At 38.6% G+C, this 18,045-nt stretch overlaps 1 protein-coding gene across 8 annotated transcripts in view; it reads right to left on the reverse strand.

Annotated features, from left to right (window-relative positions):
* The window catches only part of C25H8orf34 (chromosome 25 C8orf34 homolog), a 394,450-nt gene that overhangs the window by 273,520 nt on the left and 102,885 nt on the right, over positions 1-18,045 (reverse strand). For 6 of the 8 annotated variants that reach the window (XM_076924363.1, XM_076924361.1, XM_076924362.1 and 3 more), the window contains exon 4: positions 9,939-10,067. The exons of the other annotated variants lie outside the window; for them this stretch is intronic. In XM_076924363.1, the coding sequence (XP_076780478.1) occupies positions 9,939-10,067 (129 nt within the window). The remainder of the gene's footprint in view (positions 1-9,938; positions 10,068-18,045) is intronic. 8 annotated transcript variants of the gene reach the window in all.

Genomic DNA, 18,045 nt, shown 5'->3' on the forward strand with positions numbered 1-18,045 from the left:
ATTTACAAGATAGTTTTAGAAGCAATCCTTGATAACTTCGTGCTGCATACAACACAAGTTGTAGTCATAAATCTAATGTGTTACCTATTCAACTTTGTGAACTTTCATTGGTTCTTAAAAAAAAAAAGATATGTCCTTTCTACTTATGAAAGCACATTAGGAAATCAAGTCAAAGATGACTGTCAGCACCTTCTGGTGCAGCACAATAAAGAAGGGAAAGAAAACAAACAGGTGTTTCCCCGAGGTCCTCAGAGTCAGAGCCAACTTGTAGGACAATCATGGAGATGCTTGTTAATCCATCCACCTCCTCCAACACCTTTATTGCTTTTGTTTCCTTCCTTCCTTCCTTCCTTCCTTCCTTCCTTCCTTCCTTCCTTCCTTCCTTCCTTTCTCCCTTCCTTCCTTCCTTCCTTCCTTCCTTCCTCCCTTCCTTTCTCCCTTCCTTCCTTCCTTCCTTCCTTCCTTCCTTCCTTCCTTCCTTAAGTCTTAAAATGTTGTTGGTTTTCTATTGTTTTTTTCGTGTTCTTCCCAGGAATTCTCTTGGGGAGGGTCCTTTCTTAAATACCAAGGTTCCTTGCTTCACACAGAGTATAAGTCCTTTTTACTAATGCACATCAAGGTGTTTGCTTCTCTACAGGATCATTTCCTGTTGGCATTTCAACCTCACCCTTCCTGATCCTTTTTTTTTTTTTTTTAATAGGCTGTGATATGCCGTGTTAGGGCTAGGAAAAGTCTCCCATGACTGAGCACTGGACTTACATTTGGAGCTGATAGAAGGAGTGAGCTAATGTCAAGTCAGATGAAGAAGAAGTTTGAAAGTTTAAAGTGCAAGGGAACTCAAAAATGTCAGAACGGGATTTGAAGCTTAAGTTCAGTGGAGCCTGAGGGCAGACAGAAAGCAGTGGAACCAGTCAGCAGAATGAGAGAGAGAGAGAGAGAGAGAGAGAGAGAGAGAGAGAGAGAGAGAGAGAGCTAAGAAACCGGACCAAGATTCTTAGAGTGTTCAGCTTCTCCTCCTACAGACATGGCAGTACCTGTAGAAAGAATGCAGGCTGCTCCATCAGTTCCCACACAACCTATACCAGCCCAGAAAATCAATCATACACAAGGGAGAATACCATCCACTTCTTTTTAGTAACTGGCTCAGTTCTTCTTGTTGTAGATGAAACTTAACATGCAGCATATCTGAAAATGCATTCCTCATAGCAATAGTCCATGGCACCCTCATAGCAATAGTCCATGGCACCCTCATAGCAATAGTCCATGGCGTCCTCATAGCAATAGTCCATGGCATTTTCTTTTATAAGAGTCGTTGGTGAAGAGAGGGAGATAGCTTCATTAATAAAATGTTTGCTACAAAAGTATGAAGACCCTGGTACCTATTTAAAAATCCAGCCATATCATTACACCCAGAATAGCAGTATGTGAGAGCTGAATCAGGAGGATCCCTGGGCCTTAGTGGTCAGCCAATCTAGCAGAGTTAATTAAATCTAAATTCAATGAGAGACCTTATCTTAAAAAAAAAAAAAAAAGAAGAAAGCCATTAAGAAATGCATCCCATGTTGACCTCCAGCCTCCAAAAACATGTGAATACATGCACACACACACACACACACACACACACACACACACACACACACACATTGTTGGTGACAACTGATAATTTACTTGTTTGAGTGGAAGATATAGCTTGTCATTAAGAGCACTAGCTGGCATTCTAGAGAGCTGAGTTTGGTCCCCAGCATCCTTATGGTGGCTTGCAATTATTTGTGTTTGCATTTCCAGGCATAGATTGCCCTTTTCTGGCTTCTGTGGGAACTAGATACATGATGCACATATATACATTCAGGAAAAACACTTATGAGCATAAAATAAAATGATTTCTCACTGTGATGAAAGATAGTCTAGCTTCTAATTTAAGGAGAAGGTTGGGGATATAGCCATAACCATGATTCAGAGACATTGTATTTTGAAGGAGAAAACTCCATGGGGCACCAACAGGAAAGCTGTTGTGCTATCATGCTGTAGAAGACGAGCACAGAGCTGTTGTGCCTTGGTGCCACAGGGGATCAGCCTGGCAGCCACTGTGCCATGGTGGAGAATGTCACCATCAGGAGGAGGTGACAGGTCAGACATTTTACAGCTTTCTAGACAACTATAAATAGTTCTATAGGCGTAGCATACATCATACCTTTGCAAAGCCTTGGTCTTTTAAAAACATATAGAATTACAAATGGTTATTGTAAATAATTAAAAATACAGGCAAATAAATAAACTCTGGTCTTCCATATGGATTGTATTATGGTCTGCAACACACTTAAAATGCATCATTGCAGATTATAAAAGTAAGTCTTAAATGCTGTTTTTGCTTTTAATGACAATTCTACAGAAATGTCCTGTTCCCACATTTATCCAAGATTAAGACAGAGGAACTTAAACATAAATATTTAAAAGACTAAATCCACATCAACATATAGAGAAAGGAGGGCATATATGCTATAGAATAAAATTCTTATTCAAGGTCATGACACTTAGGTACTTGGAGTTAAACATCCCACAGTTGCATGTGATTTCTGATCCTCTTGATCTTTTTAACTTGCTGCCCAGATTCCTTGAACCGCTGAAATAGTTTTCTGATCTAGTTTTTAGACAGCTCTCAGTTAATCTTTACATTTCTTTTAGACCTCAGATTTGTGAACCAGGTATTCATAAGGACAGGGCCAGCACACCATTCATCGAACTTACATTAGATAAATGTCAATAACTTAGTTATTTAATGCATAACGTAGCTACTATGCAGCCGATTACTATCAGCAAGTCAGAAAAACAAAAAGCAAAGCCCCAAGCATTTGCCAAAGGGTACAGGATAGTCTTGCAATGGCTGGCAATGTGTTCTGCTTCCCAGGATTGGGAAATGTTCAGCCATGGAGAAGAAATGGGAAGACATATTATAGCTGATGAAGTGGTGATAAGCCCCAGCAGAAACTCAGTCTGCCTACATGGAAAACTTGCTTAAGAGAAAGCCTGTTCCCCTTATCCCCTTAACTATTATGAGTGTTTAGTCTAATGATCATACTTTGTGGAAATACTAACTATAAGATAGTTTTAACATTTCCATATTTTGATGACTTTGCATACAAAATTATTCTAATAAGTATTATATTAGATATAATTCACTTAACTTTCTGTTTTCTGTGTCAAAAGGCCTAGGGCATTTCTCATTTCATTTTTAATCAAAGCTTATACTGATTAAAAGTAGTTGTAGGAATTTTAATGAGACTCTTCTTTATGAAAGCAAGGAGCTTTAACATGAGCCTTGTGTATGAATAGTCAAGTCAGACATTCAACCCAGGGCCTAGAATATCCACAGCCCTTCTCTCTTAGAAGGGCTTGTAATTGTTCAGCTGTTCACCACCTCTTTAAAGTTTACAGAGACTTGGAATCAGTATTAATCCAAATATACAAGGGTGGCTTGTTGTAACAGTCTACATAGAAAGGTTATATGAATTCTAGAAAGTTCACACTGAACTATGAGAGGGAATGTTACAATGGAGGATTAAACGTTGTATGGCATGGGGGAGTAATAATTTCCAACCAGAAAGATTCTGTGAGGGTCAGCTTCTCTTATCCTGAGGCTAAAATGGGCTCAGGATGCAATTCAACTGGACGTGCTTGTCTAATATGCAGGAGGCTCTGGATTCACACCAACCAAAAACAAGACCAAATCAATCAATCAATCAATCAATCAATCAATCAGTGATAGCACAAACTAGCTTCACAGTTTCCACTGTATCCTGTGCTTCCAATTCACTCTAACCTCCTAAGGGGTCTCAGTAGCATCAGGAGTCAGTTCAAAACACAGTCCTCAGGCTTCTAGATACCCAGTGTATTCCCTAAGATGTGTGATTCGTCAAGATGGACATTTACCAGGCCTAGAGTTAGAATCCAGCTGTAGCTACAGGAACACAAGTAGTGGCTTTTCACAGTTTTCTCCACCTTGGTCAGTATTATTCATTTCATGAAAGTAGGTCAAGAAATTCCCAGATGAAATGATTCTAGCTATTTCTCTCTTATCTGGCTCACTACTGGGGAAAACAGACCTTCATGATAAAATATAGGGACATGGTCTTAAAAACCTTTCTCATGGAAAGTCTTTTTCCAATTTCAAGGTAAGGCGCAGAAAAAGAGTACATGGGACAATGGAAATGCTGATTTGGGAATTCCTAAACTGTTGGAAAATATTTGGGGAGGTGGCAAAACACTTTAGAAGAAAGAGTCACTAGAAGGGACGTTAGAAGGAAGGTCACTAGGAATGTGCCTTTGAAGGTTATAGATAGCTCCTAGTCCCTTCCTTATTCTGTGATTTCATCAAATTTGAGGTGAAGGATGTTCTCTATCATATATTACCACCTCCAGGATGTTCTACAGGAGTGCAGAAAGTCAAGCAACAACAGACTGAAACTGAGCCACAGGTGATTCCATCTCCCATAAATTGTTTTGTCAGGTAAACTCTGCAAGGCAAACTAACACGAAGTAGAAAAAGAGAATCTGTCATCCACTCCCAGACATCTAATGAGAACAGAAGAATGATTCTTCTCATAGCATATTCAGATAAAAACACACAGAGAAATGATGTAGTTCCCAGATATCTACTTGTTAGAGTTACCACTACAATGAACAATGGTAGCACAGCCCAGAGACAACTACCCAGATAACTTGTGTCTGTCTGTCTTCTTCTTACAGACTTTATCTAACACTGGATACATGCTTGTATTAAACCCATTCCTGTGATTCCTTGATTTTTATGAACACATTCTCATTTTGGTTTCATTCAATCTCCTAAAAGATTAGTTTTATTTTTCTTCATTTGATCATTTTACTACATGAATCTCAAGTGTGTGTGTGTATTCCATGATTTGTGAGTTTCTTTATTTGTGCATTATTGACTCCCATATCTTAATTTGCAATTTCAAAACAACCCTAAATTATCACCTGATATATTTACTTGGTTACTGAAAACACTGGGCAGTAGCCAGCGGCTGGCTCTATTCAGATGTCCCACGGCATCTGGAAGCAGAGTTTGAGGTATAATGCTACATTACCTCCAAATTCCTGAATTCTTATTTATTTTTATTTAGAATACAGGCTGCAAGCAATTTTACTTATGAACAAAACCTAAAGCAGAAGAAACTAGTCACATTGGCATCTCTATCCTCACCTTTCCTCCATTACAATCAGTACGCTGTGGTCACAAAAATGTCTCAATTTATGGAAACTGCACCATCTTTTACATTCATTCGCTCCCATCTTATGGGTACTGCTTTATTTTAGGGTGACTTTCCCTCTGTCCTTGCCTTGAGGCCTGGAGCTAACCAATTCTGTCTGCCTCATTGCCTCAATATGATGACTGTACAACACAGCCTGGTTGGAGCAACTCTCAGGAGGCTTTCAAGCTCTCCCATCTTCCTAGTCTCATAGTCGTCTCCAGCTAGCCTTCCAGCTCCAGTGTCTTGCCTGATCTTTTGTGCACCACCAATACAAGGCTTCCCCTCTCTCATGCTGGAGCATCTGTCCTCATGTCTGACAACAATCCATCCTCATCATGTGTTCTGGGCTGCTGCCTCAGTGTTATCTTTGTACTTTGTTATGGAGTTACAAGCTACACCCTCGTAGCTCTTCCATCACAATCTGCAAAGTGTAGAAATGATCACTTTCATACTATAGCTTCAGCACTACATGTAAATGGAAAGTCCAAATCCATATCGTTGTTATTGCTCAATGGCACTAAATGAATGGGGTAATGAAGGAGCCATCGATTGTTACATAATCTGCTCCTACTTTGTCTCATGAGTCGTTATGCTCTAGCTCCTCAGGATGCTATACCAGAGATTTATTGTTGTATGCTCGTGATTGACTGACTACAAAGATTTGTGTTACTTTTTATCTTGGCTGAATCCAGATTGTTGTGATCCCATGCTGCGTTGGTGTCTGTCTGTTTCCCAACAGCTGGGTGCCTTTCCCTAGAAAAGCTCCAGAAAGTTTGTTCACATGAGCTGTGGTAAACAGGACGATGTCTGGACGGCCTAAGGACACCCGCTCATCACTGCCTCTTCCAGGGAAGCTGCCAGATGCCAGCGAGGATCAGGCTCAGAGATCAGGAGGAGCCTCGCCACCAGGAGAGTAGCAGTTCACTGGTGCAGGAGACAGGAAACAGCTGCTTTGCCACTTGAGCCTGTTATTCTCAGATTTACCTACTTGTTTTTAAGCATAGCCCTCCAATTTATGTCACTGTCGTAGGAAAAGCTCCCAGCAAACAGACCAATCACCAACCAAGCTCATGCCATCTTATATCGATGTCTCACAATTAAGGAATCTGAAGCCAGATCAAAAATGAAGACAGAGACATCCCAAAGAAGATACATGTGGAAGACATGAAGCCAGCGAACCATGGCTGTGCTCATGCTAATTACTGCCAAGCCTTAGGGAGTCAGAGAGCTAAGGACGCTTTGTCCTTAGAGTCTTCCTGGTCAAAAGAGATGAAGGACAAACAGATGATGGCAGGTAAATGCAGTAAGGTTTCAAGACACCAAATCTGAATTTAAGCTAGAGCCAGACAGCAGCAGAGAAGTCATCTCAGAGGATGTGTTTGACCCAAGGCTTCTTAGAAAGGGAAGCTGTGCCAGAAAATGAGATTTTTAAGAACAACATAAGCAGACAAATGACAGGGAGGCACATTAATGGAATGTGGTGCACACAAAAACCATAAGCCATGACATTAAAGACATGGTAAGGCCAGACCTAGAGGCTTCCCTGAGCTTCCAAGTGAAGACATCTGAAACAAGTGCCAGTTCTGTACTTAATGGCCACTATACCTTCAGTGTGGGCTTACTGGAGAAACAATCAGGAAGGCTACGTTTCATTCCAAAATTATATCCAAACTTTCGGCTTCACATGCTAGCTAACTTTTAGATTCCCTTACAGCTATTGCAGAATGCATATAAACGTCATGTGTGCCACTTCATGGAGAAACTGGGCTGCCCAGCCTTATTATTGACTATTCAATAATATTAAGGTATAAGCTACAAGGTTCTGATAAAAGCAGAGAAATAAACCAAATTCAAAACATATATAAAAGGAAAAGTGAGCAACATTTAGAAACTTAGTTATGATGGGGAATCTAAGAAAGAAAGAGAATAAATATATGAAAGGTGGATGGGCTAAAGTAGTACCAACTGAGCCAAAGGGAAGTTGCATTCCCTTTACATATATTGAGTGTAATGTGGGATAGATGACTGGAGATATATGTCAAGAATTTACGTCTATAAAAGCCCATGGAAAAAATCTGGGTATGAAATAAACACATTTGAGCTAGATGTTTGGGAGTGATGAATAAATCATGAGAAAGGATGAGCTGTCCAGAGAGTAAAGAGCAGATTCAAAGGGTGAACCGCAGGATACAAGGATTCCCATAGAAGACCTACAAGAGACGCGGTGAGGGCATCCAATGCAGGTCAAGTGTCTGCCAGCTCTCCAAAGGTCAGAGGTCAGAAAGGTCAAAGAGAAATCTTTGAACAATTGAAAATTACTGGAGAAGTTTCATTGGAAGAAGATCACAAATCATATCATTCTCTTGAGCAGCTGAAGTCAACAGGTGATGCTATCGAAAGTAACTTCAACAGAGTCACTGATACCTTAAAGAGTGGAAGGAAGCCGACGCAGTGGAGACTTTAGACACTAGCTATTCTTTTTGGACACTGTATGTGAAATGCTAAGGAAAGCTGAGAGTGTCTGGAGTTCGTTAAAACTTAAGAGGGAGCTTTCTGTGTGTGTTCTTAGCATTCGAGTGTGGAGACCGAACACTAGAAATACACTAACATTTGAGGACTGAGAACTCAAAAGTGAAGATAATAGATCTCAGTCATCATTTTACATGGAACATATTGATAAGGTACACATTAGGGTGAATATTTCATTAAAATTAACTTCATGCAATTGTTTTAATCTTCTTTAATGTACCTGATTGAAAATAGAAACTCATGTGTGTGACTTATTTTGCATTTCTATTGCATTGAACATAGATAAGCATGCTGTAGGCTGGTAAGTAGCTCTGTTAGGCAGAATAATAAAACAGTTCCCAGTATTCATGCTAGTCCAGTATCTCTCTCCCCTGATTACAAGTAGGACTAATGAGTGTAAACAGATATGTGCCTCTTGGTGAGAACACTGTCCTATGGACTTTGAGCAAGCAGGGAAAGAGAATAACTTTTGTGAACTTGACCTAAGCAGGCACACCTTTTGGAAGAAGGTGAAGCTTCAGAGAGATGTTCCACTGTGCCCTATAAGAAGAAGTAAATTACCAAACAGATGCCTCCCCTCTACTCTGCTGCTGGCAGTTTCAGTGGCTACTGCTTCTCCATATTATCCTGATACATTAAAGAAGCCCACCTCAGGCTTTGGACAGCAGAACTCAGTTGTGTGGTCTACTTGTGTGCATGTGTAAATGTTTGTGACCTCCTCGAATACATATGTTAAAGCCTGAACTTCAATGTTACGACGTTAAGGGGAGAGGTCCAAGAGATGATTATGGCACAAAGTCTCCTGTCATTGATGGTATTAGTGTACATAGAAAAGACCCCACAGCGCTGCCTGGCCCCTCTACCAGACAAGGATATGCAAAAAAGCCACTACCTATAAAAATCAGATAAACAGACAGACAGACAAACAAACAAACAATAACAACAACAAATGAACTTCACTAAACAAAGATTAGCCAGGGCCTTGATCTTGAACTTCCCAACATTCAGAACTGTGAGAAGTGCGTTCTATGAGTATGAAATTTACCAGCCCATGTTGCCTTGTTACCCGGCACAGTACAAACTGACACTTCCACTACAGTAACATACATCATTAAATAGTGTCGTATTCCTTTAGGTAACAGTTTGGTGAAGACGAGATAGGAACCCAGAATGAACAATAAGGCATATGCTTGGCCATTGGCTTGTTTTAAAGGACATAGTTTGATGGACATGTATAAGAATCAGTCATGTTCTTTGGTCATCCTTCTTTTAGTTCATGTTTGTAAATAATCCAGAAACTGCTACAGCCCCAATCACTTGAGAGAGAGAAAGGGGAGGGAAAGAAACAAAAGAAACACCTATGCAAACAATGAAGAATACCGGTGAGTTTGTTTCTAAAATCATAATGAATGCATGCACATCTACAAATTCAGTACACATTCACCAAGGCACAGAATCAAAAGATGCTTGTTAGATTGCTGATGCAGTGACAGTGGTACTGACTGAAAAGTTTCTGCCTGAAGATCTTCTTATCTCACAACCTCACCCTTCCCCGGAGAGCCACAGTGACACTGTTCTTTGGTGATGAGAGGAACATCCCACGGAAGGAAAGTGATTTATATGTGGACATCACCTTGTGGATGACACAGAAATCTCTATGCTGTCCCCTCAGAGTATAGATATGACTTTTGGGTGAAAAGGAAGTTACATGACACCATGCTCAGCTCTGAAAGGAATTTAAGAAGAATTTGGTCCAGTTACTGCCCTGCAAGAATCTAATAAACATTATCTCTATTAAGGTGAAAGAAGTGCTTCCTAGTGCAAATGGACAAAACAGTACTTTTCAACATAGAAGACTGAAGAGGATGGCACTAGATGAACATTTGAGTTATGTGACAGACACTGTGCAGATCATCAGAGTCCAGATGCTCCAAGAGGTCCTATAGCTCCTGCTCTCCTGCCTGGTAACAGATCTGTGCCACAGCACAGTCAAACCTCTTTTCAAGGCTCATTCCCTTTATACTCCTTGGCCTTGCAGAATGATAATGAGGATCCCAGAAATGGATCATTGACAATAGTGGTGGAGGTTCCTACTTTAACATCGGCTCTGGATTTCAATTATTGTCAAGAAAATGAACTTACTTCGAGAGAGATTCTCAAGGGCTTTCCCCAACTTCTTGCTCTCTTGAAGGATGTGGTTCAATTCATCAAAATCACGGCTTTGTGGTTTAGTCCGCCAGGTCCACTTAGGATGGTCTACTGACCTTGGCACTATGTTTAAAAGAAATGGTTATTTCATAAGCATGTTGTACACGGTGTACAATGATACAAACTCACCATTTATCATTTGTGCCACACTGCACCAAAATCAATACACAAGATAAAAATGGTCAAGCTTCAGATGGTCTTCTCATGAGTAAACAACAAGGAGACTTAAAATTCGGTCTGAAGAAAATGTTTGAACTCAATAAATAGAAGAAAATATGGCTGGATTATGGAAAAAGGAAAACTGGAGTGCTAATTTAAATCTAATGACTTCTATGACTTAAGGGGAAACACTAGGGAAATGTTTATTCTGTATAATGCTATCAGCCTACAAATATTTACTAACCTTAGCAGCAGCAACTAGCAAACCATGCTTAAGATGCCATTTGTATATCTTCTAAAACTACAAGACTGAATGTTTATACACAAACCATCATTTCGCCCAAGTACCCATTAAAATTATTTTGCAGTTAGGAATTGTTGTTCCTTTCCAAAAATAAAATAGGCATGGAGAAGTTATTGGGCAACACTTCTTTCTAATAAGACATAGAATAGGGTGATGAGCACTAATGGGATTTAACAAAGTAGAGAAAAAGGAGATTTATATCCCCAGGAAGTGGGCTACAGAGAGTGGGCTACAGAGGGAGTGGGCACTCCCTTCTATTTAAATATGAAATTGTCAATTTAAGGATCATCATGTTAGATCAATTGTCAACTCAGGGGAGACCAGGTCAAATCAATGAAACATGAAAACTTCATTGTTTTTCAGATTTGAGGAGGAAAATTCTAAGGTCCAGCAAAAGACAACTTTTGTTATTTCAAATTTTTATACAATGTCAGAAAAAAACATGATAATAAAAGTTTTGGAGGACAAACATGAGAATCACACCAACAATACATGTCTCAACAGGAGTATCTGTCCTAGACAAAAGAACAATTCCTTTAAAAAGTCCAACAGAAAGTTACTTCTAATTCAATTTTTTCTAACAACCCTACATCCAATGGATATACATAAAGTTCTTGGGAATTTCTGTCATAAACACTCTTTCCAAGAAAGTTTCCATGCGTGTGCTCTCCAGCACAATGAAGAAACAAATCAAAATCCTAAAAGACCTGAGAGTCAGGAATGGGTGGATTTTAAAAGAAAGAGAAAGAGGGAAATCTCCTGATATGACAATGAAGGATGATACCAACATACAGTTGAAATTTTTTTGTGAGGGAACAAATTGAGAATGGAGGAAAAAGCAAAGGGCTACAGGAGAAGGCCTTCCTAGTGTCTCAAATGACATAAAAGAAAAAAAAATAACATGGCACAAAAGAGAGGATGAATTAGATCATATTAAAAAACACTCTCAGCAGGGCTTGAATGAATACAGAGGAAGCAACTTAAACAGTGAAGAGAACATTAATTATTCTAAAAATAATACTAATTCTGGCTAGGTGATAAAACATTAATTAATAAAGTTATAACAACTGTGTTGCAGAACACATCTTAAAGCAGCATTTGAAGTAATCATATCCCTATGCTGTCAAGATAAGAGCTGATATGTACAGAGTAAGGTGTGAAAAAGACCAGCAGATGACCTCAAGTTTAAAAGACTAAGGGCAGTGTTAGAACCTTACATGCTCAGACGAAGAAGCTAAAATAAACATTAAAATAAACGTTAAGATTGATTCCAGATAGAGTTGGGAAGGAAGAATGATAGCACCACATTACAAATCTACTTTATAGGCATGAGAAAGCGTCTCAGCTGAAATCTTGATGACCACATTCATTAACCTGCTTTGAATAATTTTTATTATTCAAAATTCAGTGATACAAACTGATCTTCAGTTTGTATCACCATGTCACCTAATTTCCTATAAAATTATGAATCATCAAGGCGTTTCCTTTCAATTTAGAAAGAAGTAGAATAAAACCACAAATACTCCAAGTTCATGTCCAGACAGCATTCTTCTGAATGCTCCAGGTTAGCAAGCTCAGGTGAGAGCAGCAGAAGACCCCAGATCATAAGAATCTACACACACCCTTTAAGGTATTGGGTTTGAGGTGCCTCACATACCACCAAAAGTTTCCCTTGAGACTTTACAGAGAAACTGATATCAGCTCCATTTTTGTATCTGTAGCCTGTGGTGATTCATGAATATAATGGCTTAGCATTGGAACCAATTTCAGAATGACTGTGTTTGCCTTATGATGATGGGCAGGTTGGCTATGCTTCCAGTTTCAGTAGCTGTTCTGTTAAGTATCAGAAAGGCTTGGAAAGTCATTAGTCCAGCAAGCAGCCTTGGATGAGAGCATTGCTGGAGGTTTCTGGGAGATGGAAACATTATTAAGGTTTTACTTAATTTTAGAACTCAGTGCTACAGTAAAATTGCATCTTAGAAAATTCCCTCAGCTGAAACGGAGAACTTCTGAAGAGCGTCTCAAAATAATACGAGCCAGAGGAGATGATGACAGAATTTGAGAACACTTAAGAGCAAGCTCAGTCCAGCACAGGTGGACTTCCCTTTCTTTATTTTCCCATAACAAGGCCTCCATGTCACTTAACAGCCACACTGCTGACTGAGCAGGGGCGATTTTTGAACAATTCCTTACATTAATCAAATTCTAACTCACTTGACTTCCATTAATTGTTTATGTCCATGAGTTTAAAACTTTATTCCTCATATTTTTGTCTTTTTACTAATATTTTTATTTTTTGACATTGTAAGTATAATTACATCATTTCTCCTCCCCTTTCCTTCCTCCACGCCCCCATGTACCATTCTATTCCCCCCTCACAAATGTATAGCCCCTTTCCCTTAATATATAAATTGTTTATATATAAATGTAATATATATGCTGTTTTCTTTAATATATAAATATAGCCAGTTTAGGCCACTATTGTTACTTGTATGTATATAATATACAAAGGGCTGACAATCTGATAGTAAATAAACAATTGAGGGGCTCTTCTCTGGGAAAGACTATTTCTTCCACTCTCAACACACCTTACTGATAGTCAGCAGTTCTCTAACTGAATGAAAGACCTGCTCAATAAGAGAAAAATCATCCCTGGTACTGGAAACCCATCCATCTGTCCACCTATTCATCCATCCATCCATCCATCCATCCATCCATCCATCCATCCAGGGCTAATGGTAAGGTCACAGATGTCAGAGGAGGACCTGCAATGGACCCTCTACTATGCGAGTATAGTCCCTTTTGAATTTTTCAGAACCAGTTGTTCAAATTCTTTTAAGACAAAATGAGAACTCAGCCACTAACGAATCTCTACAGAAGAGAGCCCAGGATTTTCATCCAGAAGTTAGTACTGACATGCCCACCCACTATGCCTTCTTGTCTCTTACTCAATTATATTTAGAAAAACACAAAATATCATGTATTTATGGAATACTGCATGATTTTCATAGACATACATGTTATGCATGTTTTAAAAAGGTGGATACATCTGTGCCTTATATTTATTATTTCCTGATGTTTTGTAACACACAAAAGCTTTCTCCAGGCTTTATAAAATGCACACTGCATTGTCACCTGTGATAAGACTACTATGCAGTAGCACACCACAGCATCTTGATCTTTACTAGGATGTAGTTCTCACCTATTGAATCACCCACGGAGATGATTTACACCTCTCAAGCCTCGTTTCCAAAACAATACACACACCACACTTTCATTCATCTATCTGGAACACCAAAATATAAGTGTAATCCCCAAAGGAGAAAGGAAGCGGAAGAAGTATTATAAGAGTAACATGCCTGTCCTCAGTCTCAAAACTTATAGAATTTAAAAAATATAGCACTAAAATAAAAAATGGAGAATATAATGTTTTTATCTATAAAATACTTAGAATCCTGGAGAGAAATCGGTAAGAATAAGGCAGACTTCAACACTAGATTAAATTAGAGCAAGCAGACAGAACCATGGCAGAAGTGAGTATCCTTTGCTGGGGTGAAGACACTCCTTAGTAGAGATTATGTGTAAGACAGCTGAAGAAATATCAACAAATGTAAAAAAAAAATCAAAATCTTCAAGAATATGTTCTCTGACCATGATAGAATAACAGGAATCAAAGCAGAACTGCACAAGTGAGTTAAATACAACCAGAAGACAAATAATTCAAGAGAAAGTGAAGAATAGACTCTATGCAGATGACGTATATTCTAATGCCCTGGAGTGTGTAGAGAGGAGTGTATAAATTGGGATCCATAGCTGTGTGCTCACATCCAAAGAGGACCTTTTAATGTGTACTCCAATTTTGTCCCCTAATTAAAAATAAAGTTAAGTAGAAAAAGAAGAACAAACCATGCCCAATCTTGGAGAAGGTGGAAATAATAATTATTAGAACTGAGAAAAATTAAACAAAAGTCTGAAAATGATAAAGGTAAAAAAGCTAAAAATCAATTTATTAGGATTTAAAAAATAACAAATCTATAGCAAAGGTGATGAAGAAGGAATTGAAGACTCACATTATTAAGGTCAGAAATCTAAGTGAGACATTCTTATGGACCCTAAAGAAGAAAGTTGGATAATATAGATTAAAAAGAAAATCCTTGGAACTCATAAAAACACTAAAACACACTCAAACATGAAAGAAAAAGAGTGTCTGGAGAATTTCTTGTAGATCTGAGCAGTAAAGACATTGACTCAGAAACCACCTCTCCAAAAAAAAAAAAAAAAAATACCAAAAACAAAAACAATAAAACAAACAACAACAAAACCCTCAACAATTGGTCCAAAACAATCTATCCCAAGAAAGATTCTCTCACAGTTGTATAAACTAATTAACAACAAAGTGTTCTTATTGTTTGAGAAAATTGAAAATACTGAACACTCTCTACCTCATCCTAGGAGACCAGCTTCCCTATCAGCAAAGACAACAATTTCACTCCAATGTATTTGATGGAAACATGCAGAAATCCTTAGCAACTTAGTACCAAGCCAAATACAGCAGTAAATTGTACACCAAAAGAATCCAAGGGTGGTTTAACACAAGAAAGGAATCAATAAAAAATACTATATTGATAGAATACAAATGAATAATTACACAGTCTCCAAAAGAGATGGAATTTTGAATACATTTTTATGAAAAGAATTTTACAAGCTGGGGTTTAAAGAGGAGATCCTCAAAAATAGGAGACTATCACAGTACATTACCATACTGGATGATGTGAGGCTGGAGGAGTCTCTTTTAGACAATAACAAGCAGAGACTCCTGACTGATTTTTGCCACCTCTAGACAATTTTGCATGGGAATTTCTAGCTATAGAAACTAAGTAAAAAGAAATAGGAAAGCACTCCAACTGGAAATGAAGTAAAGCTATCAGTGTCTGAAGATGGGAGTGATTTTATATTTAAAAAGTCATAAGAATCCACACATACACATAAGGCTAACACTAATAAGTCTATTCGGCAAAGATTTAGGAAATAAATTGTGGCAATTTCCACTCTATTCTGTTTCTAAGTAATATTTACAAAGTCTGATTGCTTGCAGTACAACTGTCAGAGCCTCAGTCTTGCTGCAGCCCCTCTAGCTGTCCTTGTTTACTTCCTCATGACCATGTCAGGTGACCTTGGCCTGGTAAGCAAGCCCAGGTGCTAATGGGAGATGCCAGAAACAGGTACCTGAAATATAAAGATTTCAGAAGAAAGGTCAAAGGTCAAAGGTGAGGAACTTCTGGGAACCATACACACAGAAGTACAATAAGGCAGGGACATCCACTGTAAAAATATGAGACAGGTAGGGTCTGAGGAGTGACATTTGTTTGCAGAAATGCTGCAAACTGGAGGAAGAAATTAAAGTGGGACACCAACAGTTGATGTAATTACTAGAGCTTCTTGTTTATCTTCAGCCTGTTTTCCCTGAAAAGGGATCTCTGAATCCCAGAACTTCCCGGTTAGGAAGAATACTTCAGGAAGAATTATATGCAAGGAGACCAGAAAACATTCCTAGAGATTCTTTTCATCTTTAAAAAGAAATAAAATAATAAATAAAAGTAACAGCTAAAATGATCACAGAAAAGCAGAACTAAGAACTAATACTGGGGGACTGAAGAAAAATTAGAACCTGAAGATTCTCTCTCTCTCTCTCTCTCTCTCTCTCTCTCTCTCTCTCTCTCTCTCTCTCTCTGATGAGGTTGAGAGTTCTCCTCCTGCTGAGTTTGCTCCCTCACCACCAGCTCCAATTTCTTCTCTTAAAACCCAGCCACCTAGTGCAGTTTCTGATAGCATGGAAACTTTTTTGCTGATTCACTTCATCTCTTACTGAGATTATTAAAGAAACTTTCTCATTTCCCTGATAAGAGCATTAGTTCCTTACAAGTCACAGTACAGGTCTCTAATGCAAGAGCCTCTGCATAGTGCCCAGGAGATGGGAGGAGACATGAAGGGATTTGTTTCTTTTTCTAGTAAATAAAATGCCTGATCCTAAAAACCTATCACAAAGAGTTAGAAACTGATTCTCAATCCATTTAAAACTCTTAAGGATTTCAAGCAGGCTAAGTGTGGACCAATTGATCCTTTTACACTGTCTGTCCCTGATTCTGTGTTTTGGGAAACTCTTCTTTCCTCTGGTTGGAGGATCAGAAGCAAAAGCTTGTCTAAAAGTGAATATTTACTGTGGATGACTTCACAAATATGTCAGGACAAAGCTATTAGAAACCAACAAAATCGTGTGCTCATACTTTTGAAGTGTAATAGGATAAGGCGTATATAATGGTGCCCAATGACAGATCACATATCCCCCTCCCAGAGGCTCATGGGTATATCAGTGCTTTGGCTTTAAATAGATGGCATACATCACTGGATTCTAGGGGGTGGGGGTGGGAGAGAAACTTTCTGCAATTAGACAGGGACCTGACAAGCAATATCACTATTCCACGTGGGTATCCATCCCATGTACAGTCACCAAAGGTAGACACTGATGTGGATGCCACGGTTTTGTTTCTCATGGTTTTCAGGCAGGCAGGCAGTCACCTGACAGTTGATGGGGATGCTGGAATGGTAATGGTTAGACAACTGGTATTTGAGAATGCTAATGCCAGACTGCCATCAGTCTCCTTAGAAAACAAGGAGATGTTAATAATTATGTCCGTCTTTGAGCTAATGTTGGACCTTCATATCCTCAAGAGTTAACTCTGGCTACAGCCCTCCAAGGGTATACAGTGCCTCAACTATTGGCAGCCATTGAACAGCAGTAGCAGCAACAACAACAACAAAATGAATAAAGGCAAATAGTTCTACTTAATATCAAATGATTGTTGCTACAACTTGAAAGAGAGTTAAAAAGCTGTATTCTCTTCCTTTTACTATACATTAGATAGATGCTATTTTAATTTGTCATAATTTGTATATTGAAATAAAATATTAAAAGTTCTGATTAAAAAAGTAAAGATTGGATTAACCCTTTATTTTTGTATTCATTAATTAAAAACAAATCTTTGTTAATACTTTAGATGACTTAGCACTGGCTTTTACTATTTTATACCATTGCAAAATATATTAAAAACTAACATTTCTTACAAATACACTACTAAGACTTTTAAAAAAATGTTGCCAACAGTTTGATATAAGCCACATCACAGGCATTTCAGGTAATCCTCTGCCAATCTTCTCTGGAAAGAGCTATTGGACAAGAAACATTTAAAACTAAGGAGGGGTGTAAGAGAACTGTGGCTACCCTCATATTATTTGTACAGTTTATTTTTTTTTCAGTTTGAGTGAATATGGCCTTACTAATGCCGAACATTTTTCAGCCCCTCCTAAAAGGTCATGTCTTTTGGAGTGAACTTATGTCTGGCCAACAGAAAGGCTTCAAGAGTTTATTGGGGCTGAGGTTATGTTTGTGCTTTTTCTTCAGAGTGCTGAAAAGCAGTTGTGGATATCTTAAAGACTGGTTGGAACTCTGGAAGATAGACAAATACTTCCAAAATGTCTCCAGAGGCTCTGCTTGAAGAAAAGGAAGAGAACAGGGTGACA

This window comes from Arvicanthis niloticus, chromosome 25 (assembly GCF_011762505.2).
Source record: "Arvicanthis niloticus isolate mArvNil1 chromosome 25, mArvNil1.pat.X, whole genome shotgun sequence".
NCBI lineage: Eukaryota > Metazoa > Chordata > Mammalia > Rodentia > Muridae > Arvicanthis > Arvicanthis niloticus.